Source organism: Psammomys obesus, unplaced genomic scaffold (assembly GCF_907164565.1).
Source record: "Psammomys obesus unplaced genomic scaffold, mPsaObe1.curated_primary_1811, whole genome shotgun sequence".
Lineage (NCBI taxonomy): Eukaryota > Metazoa > Chordata > Mammalia > Rodentia > Muridae > Psammomys > Psammomys obesus.
Window position 1 is genome coordinate 17343797 of NW_026596095.1, and position 21744 is coordinate 17365540.

General features: G+C 42.2%; 3 protein-coding genes across 4 annotated transcripts in view; 1 reads left to right on the plus strand and 2 right to left on the minus strand.

Annotated features, from left to right (window-relative positions):
• Rrh (retinal pigment epithelium-derived rhodopsin homolog) overlaps nt 1-2779 on the minus strand; it is a 12280-nt gene extending 9501 nt beyond the window's left edge. The window contains exon 1 of the mRNA XM_055628297.1: nt 2674-2779. Within this exon, the coding sequence (XP_055484272.1) occupies nt 2674-2779 (106 nt within the window). The remainder of the gene's footprint in view (nt 1-2673) is intronic.
• A 2185-nt stretch (nt 2780-4964) lies between these two features.
• On the minus strand, nt 4965-12255 carry Gar1 (GAR1 ribonucleoprotein). Its single transcript, XM_055628342.1, has 7 exons — nt 12031-12255; nt 11574-11787; nt 10339-10493; nt 9795-9854; nt 6879-7026; nt 5612-5680; nt 4965-5245 (listed from the first exon to the last, which is right to left on the minus strand). Exons 2-7 carry the CDS (start codon nt 11773-11775, stop codon nt 5232-5234), a joined length of 648 nt encoding a protein of 215 aa, XP_055484317.1. The 5' UTR covers nt 11776-11787; nt 12031-12255; the 3' UTR covers nt 4965-5231.
• Nucleotides 12256-20716: 8461 nt separating this feature from the next.
• Cfi (complement factor I) overlaps nt 20717-21744 on the plus strand; it is a 35282-nt gene continuing 34254 nt past the window's right edge. For both annotated transcript variants that reach the window (XM_055628113.1, XM_055628114.1), the window contains exon 1: nt 20717-20843. In XM_055628113.1, coding sequence (XP_055484088.1) covers nt 20787-20843 — 57 coding nt within the window. In that variant the 5' untranslated portion in view covers nt 20717-20786. The remainder of the gene's footprint in view (nt 20844-21744) is intronic.

The window sequence follows — 21744 nt, forward strand, 5'->3', positions numbered from 1 at the left end:
AGTTAGTTAGTTAGTTAGTTAGTTAGTTAGTTAGTTAGTTAGTTAGTATTTCAAGACATGGTTTCTTTGTGTCATCCTGGCTGTAATAGAACTCGCTCTGTAGACCAGGCTGGCCTCAAACTCACAGAGATCTGCCTGCCTCTGCCTCCTAGAGTACTGAGATTCATAAATCTAAATTTTAAGTAGCCCTACACTTTCACCTCTTTTGAAAACACTGCCCCACCCCAGTTCCTGTAGCTACCCTTGCATCTCTTCTTGGTCTACCTGATAATCTTTTCTTCCACACTGCCATGCCTAAACATGAATCTTCCAGCTCTCTGTCCTAGACCCCTTGCTTTCCTCAGTCAGAGTGGTTTCAGTGCATCTGAGGTTGGGGTTGTAAAACTCAAGACCTTGTGTATAGCTGAACTCAAGAGGCATCACCCACCACCTCCAACTTGTTCTTCCCCAGGTGTGTTCCTATCTCTGTGAACCGCATCGCTGATTGGTAGCCCACCCCAGCACAGCCTAGAAGTCAGCGCTCTCTCTTCTTTCTCAGCCCCACAGTCAATCATCAATTCTACCTTCTAGCCTTGAATGAATCCACTTCTTTGTGCTTCCGCTAACTCTCCCTGGCTCCAACTTCAGGTCACTGCAGCAGCCCACTTGAATGGTCTCACAACACATTTCTGAAATGCACATCAGATCATACTGTCCCCACTTAACCCTTCAACGACCAGCTGTAGCCTTACAGGTTATGTGGTCCATCATTGCCTAATACTCGGCCACGTTTTTCAGCCAACCATTTCACAATTCACCCATGGTGAATTATTTCAAATCCATATATTTATCATACTCTCATTTGCAACTTTAAGTGATCAATTAATACTAAATTAACCTAAATTAACAGCATACTAAATTAACAAAATGTCAGTAGCAATGGAAGCTGGTGAGAGTTTATAGGAGAGAAAATCCAAATGAAAGATTAAAATAAAAATTAAATGTAATGGGGTGTAGAGATGGCTCAGTGGTTGAGAGCACTCGCTGTTCTTCTAGAGGACCTGACTTCTGTTCTTAGCACCTGTATGGGGCAGTTCACAGTCACCTGTAACTGCAGCCCCAGGGGACCTCTTCTGGGCTCTGTGGATACACATGCGGCAGTCACTCACGAAGACAACACACAGACATGGAAGTGAAAATAGATTGAATTACAGCTACACCAGGCATGGTGGCAGCACACCTGTAATCCCGGCACGCAGAAGGCAGAATCGGGAAGATCCTAAGTACAAGGCCAGCCTTAGCTCCATTGCTAGTTCCAGGCTAGTACAAACAATACAGCAAACTCCTGGTTCAAAAATTAATTAAATACATATATAAAATAAATAAACTGTATAGTTAAAAAAAATCTACATAGGTATCCTTTTCCTCAACGTTTTCATTCTCATTTGAGAGTCCGAGTGCTTTTTTGTTTTTTGTTTTGCTAAAGGAGGAAAATGAGGGGATAGGAGGAACAAGAGATACTTGACACACAGAACAGAAGCACAGAGGTTTATTAGATGTGCCTCGTTCAGTTCCTCTACAAAACATAAGCAAAGCTTGCACACGCTAATGTTCCCTAAGTTATATCAGAGGGCTCACAAAAAGGCCTGTGTTCAAAGCCAAGTAGCCACTTGAAAATATATGTTTGAAAAATTTCTCAAGCTCTTCAGCTGTATGAATTAGCGTAACAAAACTAAAAAGCAGCTATAAGATTTTCCTAGAAAATTTCCCTTGTATACTAATCTGTGACTAGTTTGTTTTGTCATTGTTTGTTTTTATATTTTAATACAGAGTCTCACTATGTAGCCCAAGTGTCTCCAGAATCCTCAGCAATTCTAGTGCTTCAGCCTCCAAAATGCCCCACCAGTGTGGGATTTTCCTTGTCACATATATTTAACTGAGCCAAAACTTATACAGTGTCTACATGTAATTCTGGAACAGTGGGCCCACTTTTTCCTTTTAACCATACAGTAGTACGAAAATGAATTAGCTACTGTACCACTAAAATTAAATGGAAATTGTTATCTATAGTCCAAGTCAAATGTGAGGCGAAAACTCAGCAGCTATAAAGCAGACACAGGAGATACATTTCTCACTGTTTTTAGAAACACACTCGAAATTTTTCATAAAAGCCAATCCAAAAAGCAATGAACCCAATATAAGTTACTAAAACTCGCCACTGTCTACACAGTTTGAGATTGAGTGGCTGCTGATTATAAAAGCCATGCTTTTACAGATTTTATAGATTTGTCATTTCTCTCACCCCCTTTCCTACAAACAAGCCTTTGGCTCAATCTGATGTTTGCATCAACAAAAGCACATTATCAACATGCACATGAGAACAGTAAATGATATAAAGCGTGCTTTTACCATGCATACTTTGCTCATGAATCTAATGTGAGAACCAAATTTATGGACAATTTTTATTTTAAAACTTCATTTCCTAGCAAGTTTTTCTTACCCCTTCACTCTCACTAATTATCAAAATCTCCCATGTCAAGAAGCAGCCTTAACAGTGTTTGTCATTTATTCGTTCATGTCCATTTCCCCTGTACAGCCCCAAAACAGTACACCATCTCCCTTTACAAGCTAGCCCACACTGCACAGCTCTACCTTCCTCCCCCGAGAAGCAGCTGACGGAATAAGCCCCCATACCTGCCACAATCAGGTAAGCGGCCACGACGCTGTGTTCAGTCTTTGAAAAGACAGACCCTCCATGGCTCGGGCCTGAACTGTTAGAATCTAAAGTGCTGCTCAGCATTTTGGGGAGGCAAGACCACCTTCAGAGTAGCCTTGGGCAATGGCGATCTGTCGGGGAGTTCTTTCAGAACAAATCATTTCCACTTCTGGACCTCAAAGAAAGGCTTTTTCACAGAGGCCCTCCGTTAACACACAATTGGGTTGAAGAGGAAAGATTTTAATTTCTAGAACGAGGGGAAATCTCCTTAGTAAAACAAAGAGAAACCCCAACCACCACGCATCTTAAGCACTTTAAAGGCTCCAGTCTTATATTTATAAGCAGATTACCTATTGTTTGTCCTATTTAAAAAAAAAAAAAAAAAAAAAAACCAGGAAAGCAGTTCAGGAGCAGCCTGGACTCCAGCGTTCATCTTGTGCAGCTCCCAGTGGGGCTGCACTCCAGCACGAGAATTTGCCTGCTGCACAGCGGTCGAGTTTCTTCATGTCAGGTCCCCGTACGTGTTTTCCTCGACAATTTGAATATACTATTGACTCTCATACTGCCAAATCTCTCCATGAATGGTGCCAATATTGCCTGGGGTAATCCTTTTATTTGTTTATTTTTGCTCATATAAAAGCATGTGCCTAAGAGCTCGAGGTTTTCGCCACTTTCCTTTCAAACATGGGATCATCAACTGTATGGAACCAGCATGGCTTGTATATATGTAGCAAACATTCACAGCTCTGCTTTTTTCCCTAACTACCACTCTATAAATCCCAGTCTAAGCATGTATACATCATGCTCTTTGCCACCTCGGTTAGTTCTCCTGTACTCTTAACATGTATTGAGTTCCCACTTAGTCAACTACTCCATTTACCAAGAACAGAATAATCCTAATAGTCTGTACTGTCATGTAAAAGCCTATTATGAACATGCATGATTAGGATAAAGTGGTGTCTCGACTACTTTTTAACAGTGAAATAGAATTCTTAGTAGAGCTTCAAAGTAAGGCTCAAGGGTCACCGAATTTCAGCACAGCGTGTAACAGAATCACTAGAAAGCTGTATTTGTCCATCACCCTTTCACCAGATCTTCAGTCTAGGGAACACTGAGCGCAGCAGTGCACCCTATATTCCCAACCTTAGCTACACACAATTTGTGCGGACAGTCTGGGATAGGAATTCCTGTCTCAAATGAACTGGATTTTAAAACGTGTGTGAACTCCAGGTGGTTTGCATACTTTTCTTCGATCCTCCCACCCTTGCCATTTTAATGCTGCACTTGTCCTTTGGTGCTAACACCCTTCACAAGCCGATGGTGTGAATAATGGCTCCCTTAGGCTCATGTTTGAGTATTTGTTCCCTAGTAGTGCAACTGCTGGGAAAGGATTAGAGCTGTACCCTGCTGGAGGGTGTCAGTGAGGGCTGGCTTCGAGGTTTCAAAAGTCCATGCCATTCCCACTTGCAGATCAAGAAGTGAGCTCTGACCTGTTCCTGCCACCATGGCTGTTTTGGCCTATGTATTAGCACTGTGACTCCATTAACCAAAATGGGTAGAACTCAGACACAATTACGTTACTAAGACAAGCACTAAAGAACAAGTCACTCATGCTACAGTAGACATGCATGAGAAGTAACCAATGAGGGAGACAGAGAGACAGCTGGCACATGGATCCATGCTGAGGTAGCCTAGCTGACTGTGGTGCTAATTTTTTGACAGTACACTAGCAATGCAGAACAAAGCCAATCTCATCTATAATATCCCTGCCCAGGAACGTGGCTCATGTGATAGATGGTCAAATATTTACATAAAAAGACAACAACATATAAGTCTTTGCTATAAAATTTTTCCCAGAAAACTTTTAATATCCCATACTTTAACTTCCACTCCTAAATTTCTTCAATTATAGTTTTCACACGAACAGAGCCATTCAACTCTTAATGGACTTAAAGTAAAAAATTTAAGTAACTACCAACTGTAGTAGCTTTTTTCTGTGTGCTATAAAACACAAAAGTGAAATACAGCAAATGTTGCTGCTCTGCCCCTATTCAAAAGGAGTTCATCTCTAAGTAACTAAAGTACTGTTCCAGCAACCTGGTGGACAGGAAGGGGTTTGTGTTTGAGTGTATCCAGTGCTTTTTAGAATCATAGTATATTGTAAAAAGTCTCACCCTACTCCCCCTTTTCTATCTGTGATCCAATGGGTTTAAGCTTTACTTGTTCCTTCAAATTCCAAAAAAATAGGTTTAGTTCAATAAACAGTAAGTTTAAGAAATAAAAAATTTTATTTAAAAAAAATCCAAATAAAGTCCTGTCATTCCTTAAGCACCCACAGGGTGCCAGGTACTGTACAAAGCTCTTCTCCACACTCTTCTTGAGGAAACTGGCTGTCCTGCTCCACTTGTTTCTACTGGATGCTGACATTTCAGCTCCACTGACAGAGCGGCATCTTCAGGACTGCTCCAGACAGACTTCAACCACAGCAGCAGACCACGCAGCAAAACAGAAGTGGTGAGGTCTGTCAACTGCACATCTAATGTCCTCTTCCTGATTTAAAAAAATAAATAAATAAAAATAAAGATCAAGAGTGTTTCTAACAATGCCTTAGTCTAAAGTTTAAAATCATAGGAGTTCCTATGTTTGTTAATTTTATACTGTTAAATTTATATTACCAAACACAATTGTAATTCATATTATGTTTTTTGTTTTTCAAATTATTAATGTAACAGTAATCTGATGAAAAATTAAGAGAAAACAACAAGGAATTAAGTAGTAAAAACCTGTAAATTACTGTAAAGCCAAGACATCAGTGTTCTCCATACTTGTTAGTGGAAAGAAACTTCCATGGAAAGAAACCAACAATTATCAAGCTAAAAATCCAGTCATGTAAAGGCATTTTTTTGTCCTACTCACCTCGGAATCCACCACCTCCTCTTCCTCCTCTGAAGCCCCCACCTCCACCTCTTCCACCTCTAAAGCCACCTTAAAAAGGAAACACTTGTTAAATAATTATAGCCTCTCATCTTCGAATAAGCTGCAAAGATTATACAATTCCTATCATTATAACAGCTATAAATTCATCCATTGTATTTTACAGAACCTTTGAAGAGAAAATAATGGAGAAACAGCAGTTTCCCAAGCAGGGTAGAGACTAGTACCTTCTCTGATTTTCGTTTATTTTCTGTATGTGCATGCCACAGCATGCATTTAGACCACAGCTCAAACAACTTATTGGAGAAATTAAAATATATGTGGATATTAAGTAGATACATATAAGACCAGATCTTGACATGTAATCAAATGACTCAGTGATAGCTAAAAAACTACAAGTCAGTTAAGAAATTCTTGCCAGGCAGTGTGGCACACGGCTTTAATCCCAGCACTTGAGAGGTAGAGGCAGGCAGATCTCTGTGAGTTTGAGACCATACTGGTCTATATAGCAAGTTCCAGGACAGTCAGAGCTACACAGAAAAACTCTTTGTAAGGAAAAAAACAACAACAACAATAAACAAACAACCTTATATAGTCATATAATAAGCAGTGACATTTCATGCATAAGAAAGACATCAGTTTCCTAAAATAAGGGACCTGGGATTCTACTATCCCATATTATAGAGCAAGACATTTACAGCAATGCTAGTACATACAAGACTCGTCATATAGAAGTACAGCACACACACTTATGCACAGCACACAATACCTGGCAAGAGTTAGAAACAACTATTAGCAGCTTGTGCATTTACTTCCCTTTATATTGGAACTCTGTAGTGCACCCTTTTCAGAAGAAGCTTACTGTAAAAGCCTGCTCCGTTTCCTCTGCATTAGCCTCCACTCTATTACTGTCTATTGCCCCAACAAGCTACCTTGAGTGAGCAAGTTCTACATGAGGATCTGTGTAAGTGTACACAATGAAAGTGGACACACTATTTCTCAGAATGTAACTGCAATGTAAGCAATGGGTGACTGCATTCTTATTAAAATCTCCATTAAAACATGGATAACCTAAGGGTCTAAAATGCTTCAAAGCTAGTTTGTTTTTTTTTTTTTTTCTATTAAAGCTGTGGAAACAAAGCACTTCTCTGGATACTGGCAATATGTGAGAGAAATAAAGGTAGAAGTCTGGCTACATGCAAAATTACACTGAACTGTATAAATCAACCGTGGCTACAAAATAACTTACCTCTTCCTCCACCTCGGCCACCGCCTCCTCTGCCTCCTCGACCTCCCCTGCCACCACCAGCACCGCCGCCTCTGGGAGGTCCTTTCTCACCGGGAGGTCGAGGCAGAAACCTCTGCAGTGGCAGCAGCTTGAATGGGTCTATGTAAAACTGCAAGTTGAAAAGAGGTAGTTAGTGTGCCAAGGCAGCATGCGACAACCCAAACCAGGTAAGTTCAATTCCCACCTCTAACGTTTATACTATACAGCTCTGGGCAAGTACTTCCTTTTCCCCCGCCCTCTAATTACTAAGTTTTCTGTAAGATACATGAATCAGTGCTTTAGATTGCCTACATACACATAAAAAACAAAGGCCAATTCAATCTCTCTCTTTTTTTTAAAGTCTCCAAAAATTTATTTTTCATGTAAGAGAAATGTCAAAAGAGAACTTATCAGAAGTGTAGAACTAAAATTCAAAACTTTGGCAAATTTGCTATTTTAAGAAAGGATTCCATTATGTCTTGAACATGATTATTTTAAAACTAAATCCAACCTATATTCAGAGTTAAATAGGATCTGTATAGACAACGAAATGTGAGAAGACTGTTTTCCAGATCTTCTCCATAAAACCCATATGAGGAAGGGCTTCAAATGGAAACAAGTATGTTACTTTAAAAAAACTATGTCTATTGTCTTCTACACAAGCTCTTGTTAGCCTTTCACACCCTATCACCTCCAACACACAGTCTGAATCTACACCGTCCAGCCCGACCACACTACAGAGCTACTTAAATATGAATCAGTGATCAGACATGACAACATCTCCCGTTCATGAGACATGTCAGGACAGTCCATGTATCCAGTGTCCTGGGCGGCTAACTGCTCTTGTATTCGGTCAGGAAACTCCACCACCACAGAGAGTACAACTGGCCACACTGCTATCTTAAGACTTTGTAATAATCTAGGAAACAAATGTGTGTGTGGGTGGGGGAACCACTAAGTAAATCCTGAAATAATCTTGTAGTAAGGGAGGCAGGGATCAGAATGGCTTCAAGGGTCTCTATCAATTAACTCTTTCTTAAGTCACACCCCCGTAGAAGCGCTCCTCAGCACTGTTTCAGCTCCAAGCACACGTTTCAGAGCATCTATGACTAGTGGCCACTTGCAATCAGCAAGTTACTGTCTCTATCTAATTTCCTGTTCCCACTTGGCTTCTGGGACCACCACTCCATCAGCTCTTTGAGATTCTCAGCCACAGCTGAGAATCTCCCTCTTGAAAACTTCCACTTTTGTGTGTCTATTTGTATAGCATGCCTGTGGTGTCATCTGTCATTCCCCCCCAAGCCCTCTGCCCCCTCTAATTTACTGGCAATTATGACAGCCTGCACTAAGAAATTTACATCTGGGATGGGTTCTGAAGCTCTCATGAGTGCTGTATTGCTTCCATTCTCCCCAGACCATATCTGTACATCCACAACTTCCCAGCTTTATCTTTAGTCTATACAGCCCTGTAAACCCCTGATCTTGACTACCTCAAGAACCTTAAACTCACTGTGTCCCAAATGAAATTCATCACCTCCCCTCAACCTCTGTTCTGCAATGCTGCCAAGTCAGGAAGTGGGATAACCCACAAGATGCTGAAATCAAACATTAAACAACAGAGAGTTCTACCAAGTCCTACCAATTCCTCTTCCTGCACTACTCACAACTCCACCTCTTCTCATTTTCATGGCGTCTCATCTGGCCCCACAGCATCTATGGCTCCTTTCAGCCTACACACCTGGCCCTTTCCCAGCACTGACAACGTTCCAATGGGCTTTTCTGTTTCTCCAGTGTATTTTAAAACACAAATATAAAGATCAAGCTTACCCTATCATTCAGAAATAATGACAAACTAAAATCTAATCTCTTTTTCATGACTTGCCAAGCTCCTTCCTACATCACCTTCATTTGAACTCAGAACCTTCCCCACCCATCCTAAATGTTCTGTGCCCAATGGATCCTTGTGCAGTTTGCCATGCTAGACATTTCACAGTTTTCTCTATGTAGAATACACTTCCTGCTCTGCGGCTAGCCCAGTGGTTAAGTACTTGCCTAACAACATCAAAATTTTCCAGCTTTCTTTCTGGAAACTGCATTGTGGATGCTACTTAAGAGCGACTGGATCAAAACTCTAAGAACAAGCCCTTAAAGGATGTCATCTTAAGAGCTGTCCTCAGGCGTCTGTGATGTACACCAGGTATGAGACTCTTTCCTGGCTAACAAAAAAAAAAAAAAAAAAAAAACAAAAAAAACAAAAAAAAAACACCTTAAGGAAGGCTAAGACTAAATGTGGTCCCACTAGAGACTTTCATGGCAATCTTTTTTTTAAGCAGTAAATATATATATATATATATATATATATATATATATATATATATATACCATGTTAACAAAACACTTGTGAAAACCTTTAGTATCTCTCTACAATTGCCAAGAAACTTACTTGTTTTTGAGACAGATCACTGCTGTGTTTCTCAAGATGGCTGGGAATTCAATATGTAGCCTAAGCGAGATTTAAAGTTGCTATCCTGCTGCTTCTCTACCTCCAGGTGCTGGGACTATTGGCTTGCAACACCATGCCTAGATAAAGCATTTCTTTTCAGTCTAGTAAGCTTAGACTGGGTGTGAGAGCACATACCTGTAATCCCAGCACTCCAGGGGTAGAGGCAGAAGATCACATTAAGTCAGAAGCCAACCTAATCTTAGCAAGTGAGTTCCAGGCCAGCCAGGGTTACAGCACAGAGACACTTGGGAGAAAATAAACTCAGTTTTTGTGTTACTATTCTTAAGCATCAGCCTCGGAGCTTCACTGCAATATGCTCTCTCAAGTAAAACTATTCCTTAGCCAAACAACAGTCCCTTCTGAATCCAAGAATTTTAATTTTAAGTTTGACTCACCTTCTGTAGCTTTTTAAAGGAAGATGCCTTCATGTTTTCTGATAATTTAACTGAAAAATACTATTAATTCATTAAGGAACAAGTAAGAAATAAAAATGCAAAATGATATTAAACTTTTGAGTTTAAGCATTTTTAAAAGAATGCCTGACTATAAGAAAGAAATTTCCAAGAGGAAATGACAGTTTCTAAAAAAAACACAAAACAACGACAACAAAAATCAGTACCCTGTCCCCTCAATTCTACCATATTCCAGAGGAACCATCGTATGTAAAGCAAGAGAAGAGCCAATACAATCCTGTGGTATTTATCCAAATGGCCAATACCAACATTCCCAGAATTCAAAAGGTTACCTCTCCTTGACTCATCACTTCTAAATATTAATGGCTACACTCTCCCCTGTAGATTCTCCTTATGGCCCACCTGTAGCATTGCTATCTTACTTACTAAATGAAGCAGTGAGTTTACTTTGACTTTAACTGGCTAGGGAAGAGAGGAGACATAATTCCTCAATGACATCACTGGCTCATCCAACTAAAAAGGATACAAAATCTCTAAGTTGTCCAAATATCTCATCCACTTTCCCAATTTGTTCTTTGTTTTCTAAATAAACAGGAGCATTGAAGTAAGGCACCTTGTTTTCTTCTGTGGTACATTTACAAACAATATCATCTTCACAGGGATGCATGAACTCTCCTAATACTGAAACAGCACAAGAAAACAGACAGAGAATCATTTCAAATACTGACCAACTACACTGGTTGGTTCTTGGCCATTTGGTCTTTCCTTGATCCTAAGGCAGAGCTCAGTTATCAACACTATGGTCCTAAGTTAGCAATGCCATTACTGTGGGACCTAAAAGGGGCTCCTCTTCTCTCTGTCCCCTAGTAAAATGAGGCTATTTTGCCTACAAAACTAAAGACTCATTCTCAACAACTAGAACCTTTTGTTCTCAGTATTAGCCAAGTTCTACTTATTAGTTTTCTTTGAAATCTCTTCTCCACCCATAAGTCCACGGGGCAGCTAAGAATGTGGTCCACTGCAAAATGGCACAGATACAGAGGCTTCTGCAAGGGAGTGTGTTTATGGTTGTGCTAACTAGGCTGTATGGTTCTGGAGAATGAATTCTGTAGATGACAATGCCATGCTGCAAGGTCAAAAGGTTGGACCTATCTCTTACCTGGCAGTGTTTTCTTCATGTAATCTTATTAAACATGGCTCTCAACACCTCTTATATGGCTTACAACAGCCCCTTGACTTTAGCCATTCTGTCCAGCAAACCCATCCTGCACACAGACCCACCACTCTCTTTTTTTTTCATGACTTCCATCGCTCTCTGATAACCACTCAACATTACTTTAATCAGGCATTTTTGTTGTGTTCTCCCAAGCAGATTTTTTTTTTTTTCATTACACTTGCCTATTGATAAGCAAAAGCGTGAACTACGAAGGCTAAAAACTTGGCTTTATTATTTCAACTGGATCACAGCACTCATCTTACTACAAGACCAAAGAAACCGAACCCCGAAATTATTTCCTCTCTTTCAGACGGGGCTAGGCACTCAATACTGTCTAATTTTCACTGTTGCAGTCCAAACTCATGTTCATCTCCACACTCTATTTCACTTCCCACGGTCACTTCCTTATGTGCTACGACAGGACTCTGTCAGTGTGCCCTACAGACTAGCCTTTCGGAGATTTACCATCACACTTGCTAATAACATCAATCCACTACCTGACTGCACTTCCACAGAAAGGAGGTTAAGGTTTGAAAACGACTTACAGACGACGCGTTCTGGAGGTCCTTGATCTTGAAATTTATTAAAGCCTCCACGACCTCTTCCAAATCCTCCTCGTCCGCCACCCCTGAAATTACCGCCGCCGCCTCCCCCTCGGAAGTGGTTGTTGCTACCGCCGCCACGGTTGAAGCCTCCACCTCCACCACCGCGATTAAAGCCTCCGAAACCTCCGCCTCGGAAAGACATGGTCTCTCCGGCCTGGTGAAAAAGACGGCCGGCTCGTTCCGGTCACTGCGGCTCTAAGCGTTTATCCATTCCCCGCCCCTCAGTCTGGCTCAGGACTCCAGCAGGAGGACGGCAGGAACGCAGCCCCGCCACTCGGCCACACAGCCACTGGCGGGCGCCGAGAGAGGGGTGCCTTCGTCCCAGGCCCGCGGCCCACGCCTCGCCGCCGCATCCCACCCGGCTCCTTCCCACACCGTCGCCCTCGGCCGCACTCACCGCGCCACGTGCGTCTCTACCCCGGCTAGGCGCGAGCGCGGGGGGATACTTCCGGCGCGCTCAAACCTTCTCGGCCACCGTACCGGTACAGTTTTACCACGCCAGAAACTCGGAGGGCTGGTCCGAAGGAAAAGCCTGTCACCAGCGGACGCAGAGGTCCTAATGCCTTCCCGAACGGAGCCTACAGCACCGGAAGAGAAACAACCGCCTCTAGCATAAACCCTGTCTCAGACGCAGGATGAGTAGCGGAAGTGACGCAAAATACCAGCGCCCCGTACGTGACGCTCCCGGAAGTGTGCCGTGTGTTGCTCTGGGAGACCGGGTGCCGCCCTCTTTCCGAGGTAACCACTATCGAGGCGTGGAGTGGGTGAGACGGTCTGGCCGCCGCTGGTACCACCCGCCGGGTTCTCTCGCGTCTGGGGATGTGAGAATGTCCCTCCCTGACTCTGCTCCGCAGAGTGTTTCCACATCTCGGGTCTGGCCGTGCTTTCGCCGGGGGTCCGGCAAGGGCACGTCAGAACCTGTCACCGTCAGCTGAGTTCTTTGCAGTCTCTTGCCCTTTTTGGCGGGGGGTACTGTTATTATTAAAACAGAAAACTGTGAGATAGAGAGAGAGAGCGGATAAAAACGCAGCCATCTTTTAATAGTGTCTCAGTTTATTCATTTATCGAATACGTTTTGAACACCGACAGGCGGTGTACAAATCTATAGATGCGCTTCACCTCCCGTATTCTTAACCCTCCCATTTCTGATATCGGTTTCCCTACATCACTAAAACTTCCCTCATAATAAAGGAAGTGACCCCTAGTTATTAAATTTTTTAATAACTTCTTTTGTATCCGATATTGTCTGAAATATCTCTTGATATTTGACAATACCACCTTTAATTTGAAAGAAGGTAGTGATTGATCCCCATATCAGAAGAGTCATTATTGTGAGTAAGTTTTTGAAAGATCTTTGTAAGAGATATAGAAACATTAAGTATGTCATTTAGCCTAAACTATAAACTTGTTGAAGAAGTACATACCAGCCCCACTTATAAAAATAATTAGGCAAATGTACTTTAAATTCATATGTTATGAGTGTATATATATATTTATTTATTTATTTATTTATCTCTGTATATCCAGTTAATATAATATATACAACTGCAATATAATATCTTATTGTGGTATATGTAATGAGGTACATCATAGAAGGTTAGAGTTATTCATATCTCTCTATTTTGACATTTAACATTAAGTTCAGTGTTGTATCTCCACTTGATGTCCGTCTGTTGTTTCCAACTCAGCATGATTTAACCATTGAACTTCAACAGACTCTTCAGGAACACCTGGCAGATGATGATTTTATATATAAATGAGGAACTGACATTCAGAGGAAGGAAGAAACTTCCCAGTCTAGTGAGAGAGACAACTAAAATCTTTAATTCTCATGAGGCCATTCTTTCCCCTCTCTCCCAAAGTGTACATCTTTCCAATACTCCCTTTTGTCCTTCAGGTAGCATCAGACTCTTGTTTTTCAATGTCTGTGCTCAGACCTTTAAGCATGCCCTTCTCATCAGCACCACCCCTGCCCCATATCGTAGGCTTGTGGCAATCTCTAATCAAACATGATGGATTTCTTTCTTTTTTGTTGTTTGTTTGTTTGTTTTAGAGACAGGGTTTCTTTGTGTAGAGTTAGCTGTCCTGGACTTGCTTTGTAGACCAGGCTAGCTTCAACCTCACAGAGATCCCCCTGCTTTTGCTTGAGTGCTGGGATTAAAAGCATGTGCCACCGCTGCTCAGCTTAATGTGGTAGACTTCTGCTGATTCCTGTGAAGTAACTTTGTAGTGTCACTAGCTGAAGTGCAACCTTTTGACACTGCCACCTCTTTTATTGCCAACCCAACTCAATATAGTATAAGAATTTCGATGCTCAGACCTCACAACAGGCAACATTTCCCATTCTGAGCCCCAAACTAAATAAATGCTTGTTGACTTAACTTCATCCATCTATGCTGCATTTGATGATTAGTGAACTTAATAAAATTGCTGTTTTGTACAGTTTCATTCTCATCCCTCCCCCATATAACCCTGCACTATCCCTTAGCTGTGTGTGTGAAGTCTATTCCTGAAGCCTTCTGGAAGATTACTAATCGGTATGTCCACATACCATTCCTTCTGCCCCAGTATGCCAGAATTACTGCCTTTGTCAAACACTTCCTCTTTCCTGAAGTAGCTTCATTTTCCATCCACTAGAACAATCCTGTATTTTGACTGTGGAGGAATGTTCTAAATAATTTTACCATTTCCAGCGCCCCTGCATAAGAGTTACATGAACATGTACACACATGTGTGAAGGCATGCACTAACAGAGTGAACAATATATGACCCAGTAGTCCATGTCAGAGACAGCCCCTGTGCCTCTTACTAGGGAACCACATGGAGACTGAACTGCCTATGGGCTACATCCGAGCAGGGGTTTTAGGTCCTCTCTATACATGGTCCTTGGTTGGTGTATCAGTCTATGTAGGAACCCCTGGGCCCAAATTTTTTTATTCTGTTGCTCTCCTTGTGGAGTTCCTGTCCCCTCCAGGTCTTTCTATCTCCTCCTCCTTCCATAAGATTCCCTGCACTCTGCCCAAAGTTTGACTGAGTCTGAGCGTCTGCTTTGATACCCTGCTGGTAGATACTTTCAGAAGCCCTCTGTGATAGGCTCCTGTCCTGCCCTGTCTTCTCCAGTTTTCAATGTTTATGCTGTTTGCCCTTCTGAATGATGATAAAGCATCTTCCATAGCTTCTTTAGGACTATAGATTTTAGTTATGTTTCTCCTATATTATATGGCTAATATCCACTTATATGTGAGTGTATACCATGTATGTCTTTCTGGGTTACCTCAGAATGATCTTTTCTAGTTCCATTCATTTGCCTGCAAATTTCATGATTTCCTTGTTTTTAATTGCTGAAGAGTATTCCATTGTGTATATGTACAATTTCTGTATCCTTTCCTTAGTTGAGGGGCATCTAGATTATTTCCAGATTCTTTTGAATGAAGCTGCTACAAACATGGCTGAGAAAATGTCCTTGTTGTATACTTGAGCATATTTTGGGTATATGCCCAGAACTGGTATAGCTGGATCTTGAGGAAGCACTATTCCTAATTTTCTGAGAAAGTGCCAGATTGATTTCCAAAGGGGTTGTACAAGTTTACACACCCACCAGCAATGGAGGAGGGTTCCCCTTTCTCCACATCCTCTCCAGCATGTGTTGTCACTTGAGTTTTTGATCAGGTTAAAGTATTTTTAATTTCCTTTTATAATATGATATTTTCAAAGAGTCAATGTCAGTTTAAGCCCAAGAATCTCATAACCAAATCTAAATATTTTCCCTAAAGACATGGAGATAGTTGTTGAACTAGTTCATGTGGTGAAAACTTTCTTGTATGGACACTTCTACAGCCATCTTTCATCTGCAAGTCCTATGGGAATCTCTGGCCTGCTGTTTTCTAGGAAGGATTCCTACACTTCACTTTCAACTCAGACATGCTTTTAATTGCTAAAACCCTACACTTTAGCTTACACCATTATAAATTACACTGGTGCTTAGTGGCCAGAGTCAATAAATATTGGCTCCTCTCAGAACAAACAGTTTGCTAAGTCATAAGAATTGTACAAGTGGCAAGAGATCTATATGGTTTTTTACTAGATTTTCAGTTTTTTTTAAAGTGTTCTTGAGTGAAGTAGCTCATATTTGATAAATACCATGTATTTATACATGTCTCATACAGGTTCATGTGTCAAATGTTTGAAAACAGCTAATAACACAACTCTGGGAGTTGAGGCCTGAATAGAGGAAGATGCTTACAGCCGCTCATCAATCCATTCCTCTTCCTTTGCTTCCTGGAGACCACAAAGTGAACAGCCTTGCCATGCAGTGTGGTGCCATGCTCTGCCACGCCCTCCCTGCCTTGATGGGCTGATGTTCAGAAAGCATGATCTAAGTGCTTATGTGCATTATGTCAAGTATTGGTCATAGTAACGAGGTAGTCTAAACCCCATTCTTAGAACACCACACAGAACTTTCTTTTCATTTTATCCCCAACTTTCTGACATCGCCATCTTTCTGGAGGGGACAAGGGTGGAAAGCAGTGTGTCATGAATCCATTAGGATTGCTTTTTTGATATAGGAGTGATATAGACATGGTTTGATATAGAAACCATCAAGGAGCCGAGTGCTTATGGGCACCATAGGTACTGATATAAGCACTGTTCTTCATGAAGTGCTTTGCATTTCCCAAAGGAAGACACCACTAAATTAATATAACCTAGATGTATAATTGTATTTTCATTTTGCCTTTTTCTATTATTCTTAAGTGTAGGAATTCTATCCACTGGCTGGAGAGATGACTCAGTGGTTTAGAGTGTTTGTTGCTCTCGCAAGTTGAATTCCCACTACTTATTTTGGGAGGTTCACAGCCATTCTGTACCTCCAGCTTCAGGGCATCTACTGCCCTTTTCTGGACTCCATGGGCACCTGAACACACATGGCATACATTCACACAAACACATACACACTAATAAAAAATAATTTTGAAATGTTTTCAAGACAGAGCTTTTCTGTGGAGTCCAGACTATCCTGAAACTTGCTCTGTAGATAAATCTTCTTGCTTCTACCTCCTGAGTTCTGGGATTAAAGACATGAGACACCACTGCCTGGCAAATAAATTGTTTTTTTTTTAAAAGAAATTCCACTCATTGCCTAAAGTTTAAAACTCGTTCAGTAGAATTTGTTTTACAGATGAGAACGTTGATTCTAGTTTAGCAATAATTTAAAGCGTAGTAATGAACAGTAAACTGAAATTCTCTTCAGCAGAAAAGAGAACCACAAAGAGTTTTCATTCACTGGGATGGTGAACACCCGGCGTCTCCTCAGTTCTTGTGTTGGTTAGGTTTTTGTCAACCTGACAAGCCAGAGTCATCTGAGAAAACCTCAACTGAGAAAATGCTTCCCTCAAATTAGCCTCTAGGCAAGCCTGTGGCGGCATTTTTTTTTCAGTTGATGATTGATGGAGAAAGGCCCAGACCAGGGCTTGAGCTGTCATCTCTAGCAGAATGATGGGGTATGCAAGAATGCCTTCTGGGCAAGCCAGGGGACTGAGACGTGTTTGTCCGTGGACTTTGCTTCATCTCCTCCCTCCAGGATCCTGCCTTGAGTGCCTGCTCTGACCTTCCTTCATGATGAAAAACTGTAAGCTGAAATAAGCCCTTTCATCCCCAGGTTGCTTATCACAACAGTAGAAACCTATGTTTGCCAAGTCTTATCTCCTACTTTTTGCCATCATAAAATCTGGAGAAATCTGGGTCCTCAGGATTTCCATAAACATGTTGTTGTTTTTGCAGCGATGGCATTGCCTTGATCAAAGCAGACAAGCAAGCGGTGGTAGCATGCGGGTGCTTTGATAAGGTATGTGTGCTCCTGGGGACAAGCGAGGAGGCCTGGGCACAGCAGTAAAGTCAAAACATCCTTCCTCCAGTGAAAGACAAGATATTTCACACTATACCTTCCACCTCCAAAGAAGCATAAGCCTAGCAAGTCTTCTGGGACTCTTTAGCTCTTTTGACAGACAGAAAACCCCACAGTGTCACGAGGTGTCATGGAGGAAAACGGTGTGTGGTATTTGAGAAGGACTCAGTGAGAGAAGAGTAATGCAGAATCGATGTGATAGAACAGGAACCAATACAGCAACAGCAGAGAACCATGCTCCTTTTGAGAAGCATTGTACACTCTTCTGCTCCCTGGTAATTGGAATAGATAAACCCAGCCTGGTCATCATGTGTCTAGAGCTGCACCTCATGAACCAGGTCCTTATGGACTAAACTAACTCAACTAGGAAACTAAAACATTAGTCCAGGCAAGCCTCGTGAAAATGTCACCTCCGTAATCAAACACAGAGTCAGAGGTCACAAGCAAGCTACACAGCAAGTAACTCAGACCTGCTAGCAAAACCTCCAAACAGTTGACATGGCCGCCATGTCTCAGCATGCCTCTGACTCTGTGGGGGAATGTGTTCTGAGCAGCTGAAGGAAGAGAGACTGTTTTAGACGGTTGCGTGGGATGTGTGGGTACAAATCAAAACCAAAGGGCATCCCATTACACCCACCCCCGGGTGGCTTTGAAAACCAGTGGTCATCCCATGCTCACTGGGATGCAATGTGGATCCCAGCAGCGGAGAGATTGAGGCATGACAACTGTGAGTTCCAGGGCTGTGAAATTCTGCCTTAGAATAAGCCTTAAATGTTGAGCCTGGTCATTCCCAGGTCTGGAATCAGACTTAGACAGACTATTTTACATATATAATTACTTGCAGTATTCATATAACCATCTTCCTAGACTAAAACATACTGAAAAATAAAGAAATTTGGGGTAGAAGTGTGTGGGTGTACATAAGCCAATGGGATGAAGTTTTCAAGCTCCTTGTGTCACATGGTAATATCTGCCAGAAAGCGCTCCAAGAGAAAAGACACTAAGATTTTTTTATGACATTTTGATATCACCCAGACTGAGCCATCTGTTGGTTCAGTGCTGGCATAATAAGCACAAGACAGATATGGCCTTGGAAGCAGAAGTGGAGGATAACCTCCAAAGTCTATTTAGCTGCTGCCATCAACACAACGCTTGATTCAGCAGCTGCAAAGTAAAACATGGTGCCCACAAGATGGCACAATTCATCAAGGAGACCAAGTGGCTAATTGACTACATCTGATCCCTTCAGGCCTAGAAACAACAGTTGTGTCTTATCACAAAGGCAGATGTATTTGAAATAGGGGTGTGCCTTTTGGGTCCTCCAGACCTGGTTAGTGCCGTGAGCCAAAGGGTCTCAAAGTAAGAGAGCCCACATAACAACCTGCCTGACAAGGGTACCCTCTTGACAGCAAAAGAGATACAGAAGTTGGCCTATGCCCAGGATTCCACTGCATTATCACATACCACACCCCCCCAAAAGATAGTATAGCATTGCCAGACCTGCTAATGTGCTAGTCAGCAGCACGCTGAGAAGACTGCTCCTTCCTCTAGCAATCAATGTGTACATTTAACCACAGCCTCTTACTTAATATTGTGTCTTTCATAGGAAGGACACATGGCTCTGGGAACTTCTGAGGGAAATAGACAGGAATGCCCACACTTAGCACTCCCAGCCCTTACAATTGTGTGCTCTGTGGATTTTGATAGAGGTCTGTGTCCCCGGAAGTACCACACCTTCACCAGGGAGTGCAGGAAGAACGCTATTGAGCCAGATGTGGTGGCACACATCTGCAATTCTAGCACCCAGGAGACAGAGTGAATAGGAGCCCTATAACTTTGAGGCTATCCTGGTCTGCATAGTAAGAACCAGGCCAGCCAAGGTTACATTTTGGAACTGACACCCTGCCTTGAAATAACAATATCAGCAAAAACACCATTAAACAAATGAAAGCTAAGGCTGTTTCCTGGTACACACTGGCCTCTTTGTGACTAGGGACAAGGAAGAAAGAAATGGAGCCTTGGTCTTGACAGAGGTAATTGGCTCTGACAACTCAGGGGAACCAGAGCTCCTGTACTCCCAGTGGGGGTTGGAAGGAGTGTGTGTGTGGAATCACGTGACTTCTGGAGGGCCTGGAAACAGCAACTTTGCGCTGAGAGTGAAAACCAGGACGTTAGCCCATGCCTGGAAGAGGCTGTGGGTTAATACCACCGGTTGGCCATGAAGCCACAGAGGTCAGGCTCTCAGAAGGAAGAGGATAGGGAATCCATGAAGAGACAACCAATAAGCATCATCTGGGCCTCAACATGACCTGCAGTGTCTGAGTTAGTGGGGTTTCCCCAACTCCCTCCTGTGAGCTTTTTCTCCGGAAGAAGAGGCCCAAAGAAGAACTTTGGAAGAACTACTTTTTGAGTATATATGGAAGGAGTTCGAAAGGGTACAAGCAGCGCACTGAAGACACAGGTGCGTCTTCCAGATGTGTCCTTCATGGAAGAACTTGCCGGCCGGCTGTGAGAAGGGCCAGGAAACACCAGACAACAAGCCCTTGTCAGAGCCCTCTGAGTCTGCATCAGCTACAGTGAACTGCTCTCCCGAAGGGTTTGCCTTCTGGAGCAGCGCCTCTGACTGAGCAAGGTGAGGTCTCACGGTCCAGTCTTTTTCTCCGGAGGCAGAGAACTGACCAATCACAGTTCTCCAGGGCGCCCCATAGCCGGCTTTTGTTGAACCCACACAGAGGACCCATTTCTCCCCCTGTTCTCCCATTGCTTCTCTCTCCATGAAAGCATGGATATTGATGCCTGATGAGAGTCTTTCACCCAAGCCTCTGTCATATATGGCTCTAGAGAACGCAGCCAGGCAGCATTTCAGCTGCCACAGCCCTCTCCTCCTCAATCGGAAGCCGAAGAGTGTAATTTATTTACCAAATCCTCCCCCCACCCACCCACACACACACAGAGTGGTTCTTTCTGTGTTCCCTGGAAAACAGAACTGGGGCATTGTCAAAGCCAAGACAGAACAATCCCCTGGTGCAAACACTTCCTATTGGTGGCCTGCCCCAGCTATTTACTGGGGAGGCTGTTTTTTGTTTCAGTTACGGTAAAACTCTGGATATTAGCCAAATCCTCTAAGAGTTCAAAAGTACAAAGCTCTTTCCTTTTTAAATATTTTTTCAGAGGTTAAAGATTAAATTTCAGGAGAGTATCTAACATGGACAAGAGTCTTTCGTGGAGACCCAGCCCCGCACACCTCCAGCATGAAGCTCACTCGTCTTATTCTGCTGTTTTTGTACCTCCACTGGAGCTCTTCTAAGGTGAGTGATGCGATCGTTATGGAAAGTCTTTTAAGGAGACATTTTGAAGATTATAAAAATATAGGGAAATCCTTAAAACATGTGATTTAGACATAAACATTACAGTAGGTCAGTTGTTAAGAAAGCAAATAAACAGTAGCAAGGATCCTGAATTAATATCTTGATAAAAGGAGCTTAAGGAAATAGTTTTTAATATGCTTAACATATACATAAACATTGAGCTGAATAAGAACTTGTTGATTCATTGCTATAATTTACTGTTCTACTAAATCAATAAACCTTCACCGTGCTTCTTCTGGGTGTAAGGTACAGTGATAGGAAGATAATAAGAGTGATCCTTCAGCACCCTTTTAACAAAATTGCAGAAAGATGATTAAATTGTGTCAGATGAAAAATAGTAAGCAAGACTTAAATTATCTTTGAAAATGCAAAAACAAGGGGGCTATTACAAGATCAGAAAGAGATTCTTTACTTGTAATGGTATCGCATCCAGATGAGCCCATCATACACTGAAAGTACCGTTAAGTGGGAAATGTATCTAATGAAGCTGCACTTGACAGTGTGGCCTACCCTAATTTAACCATGCTCACGGCACACTCTCCTGAAGCTGGGCAAAGTCATCCAATAAGAGCACTGTGGAAAGCACTGATTGTCTTACCCAGTCTGCTGAATACTGTTCTCAGTACAGGGCATTTTGTACGCAGGTCAGGGTGTCAAAACACAAGGTCTAGGATACACAGGCAAGATGTGGCTGCTCACCCTGATGATCACCGTGTGTCCCGGCTTTCAAAGGGATGTGGCCACATAGCATTAGTTCAAGAAAGATAAAAATTTATAGCATAGATATGTATCATTTAAATACTGTTGGAAAGAAAATGGTTATAAAGTATCTCTATACACC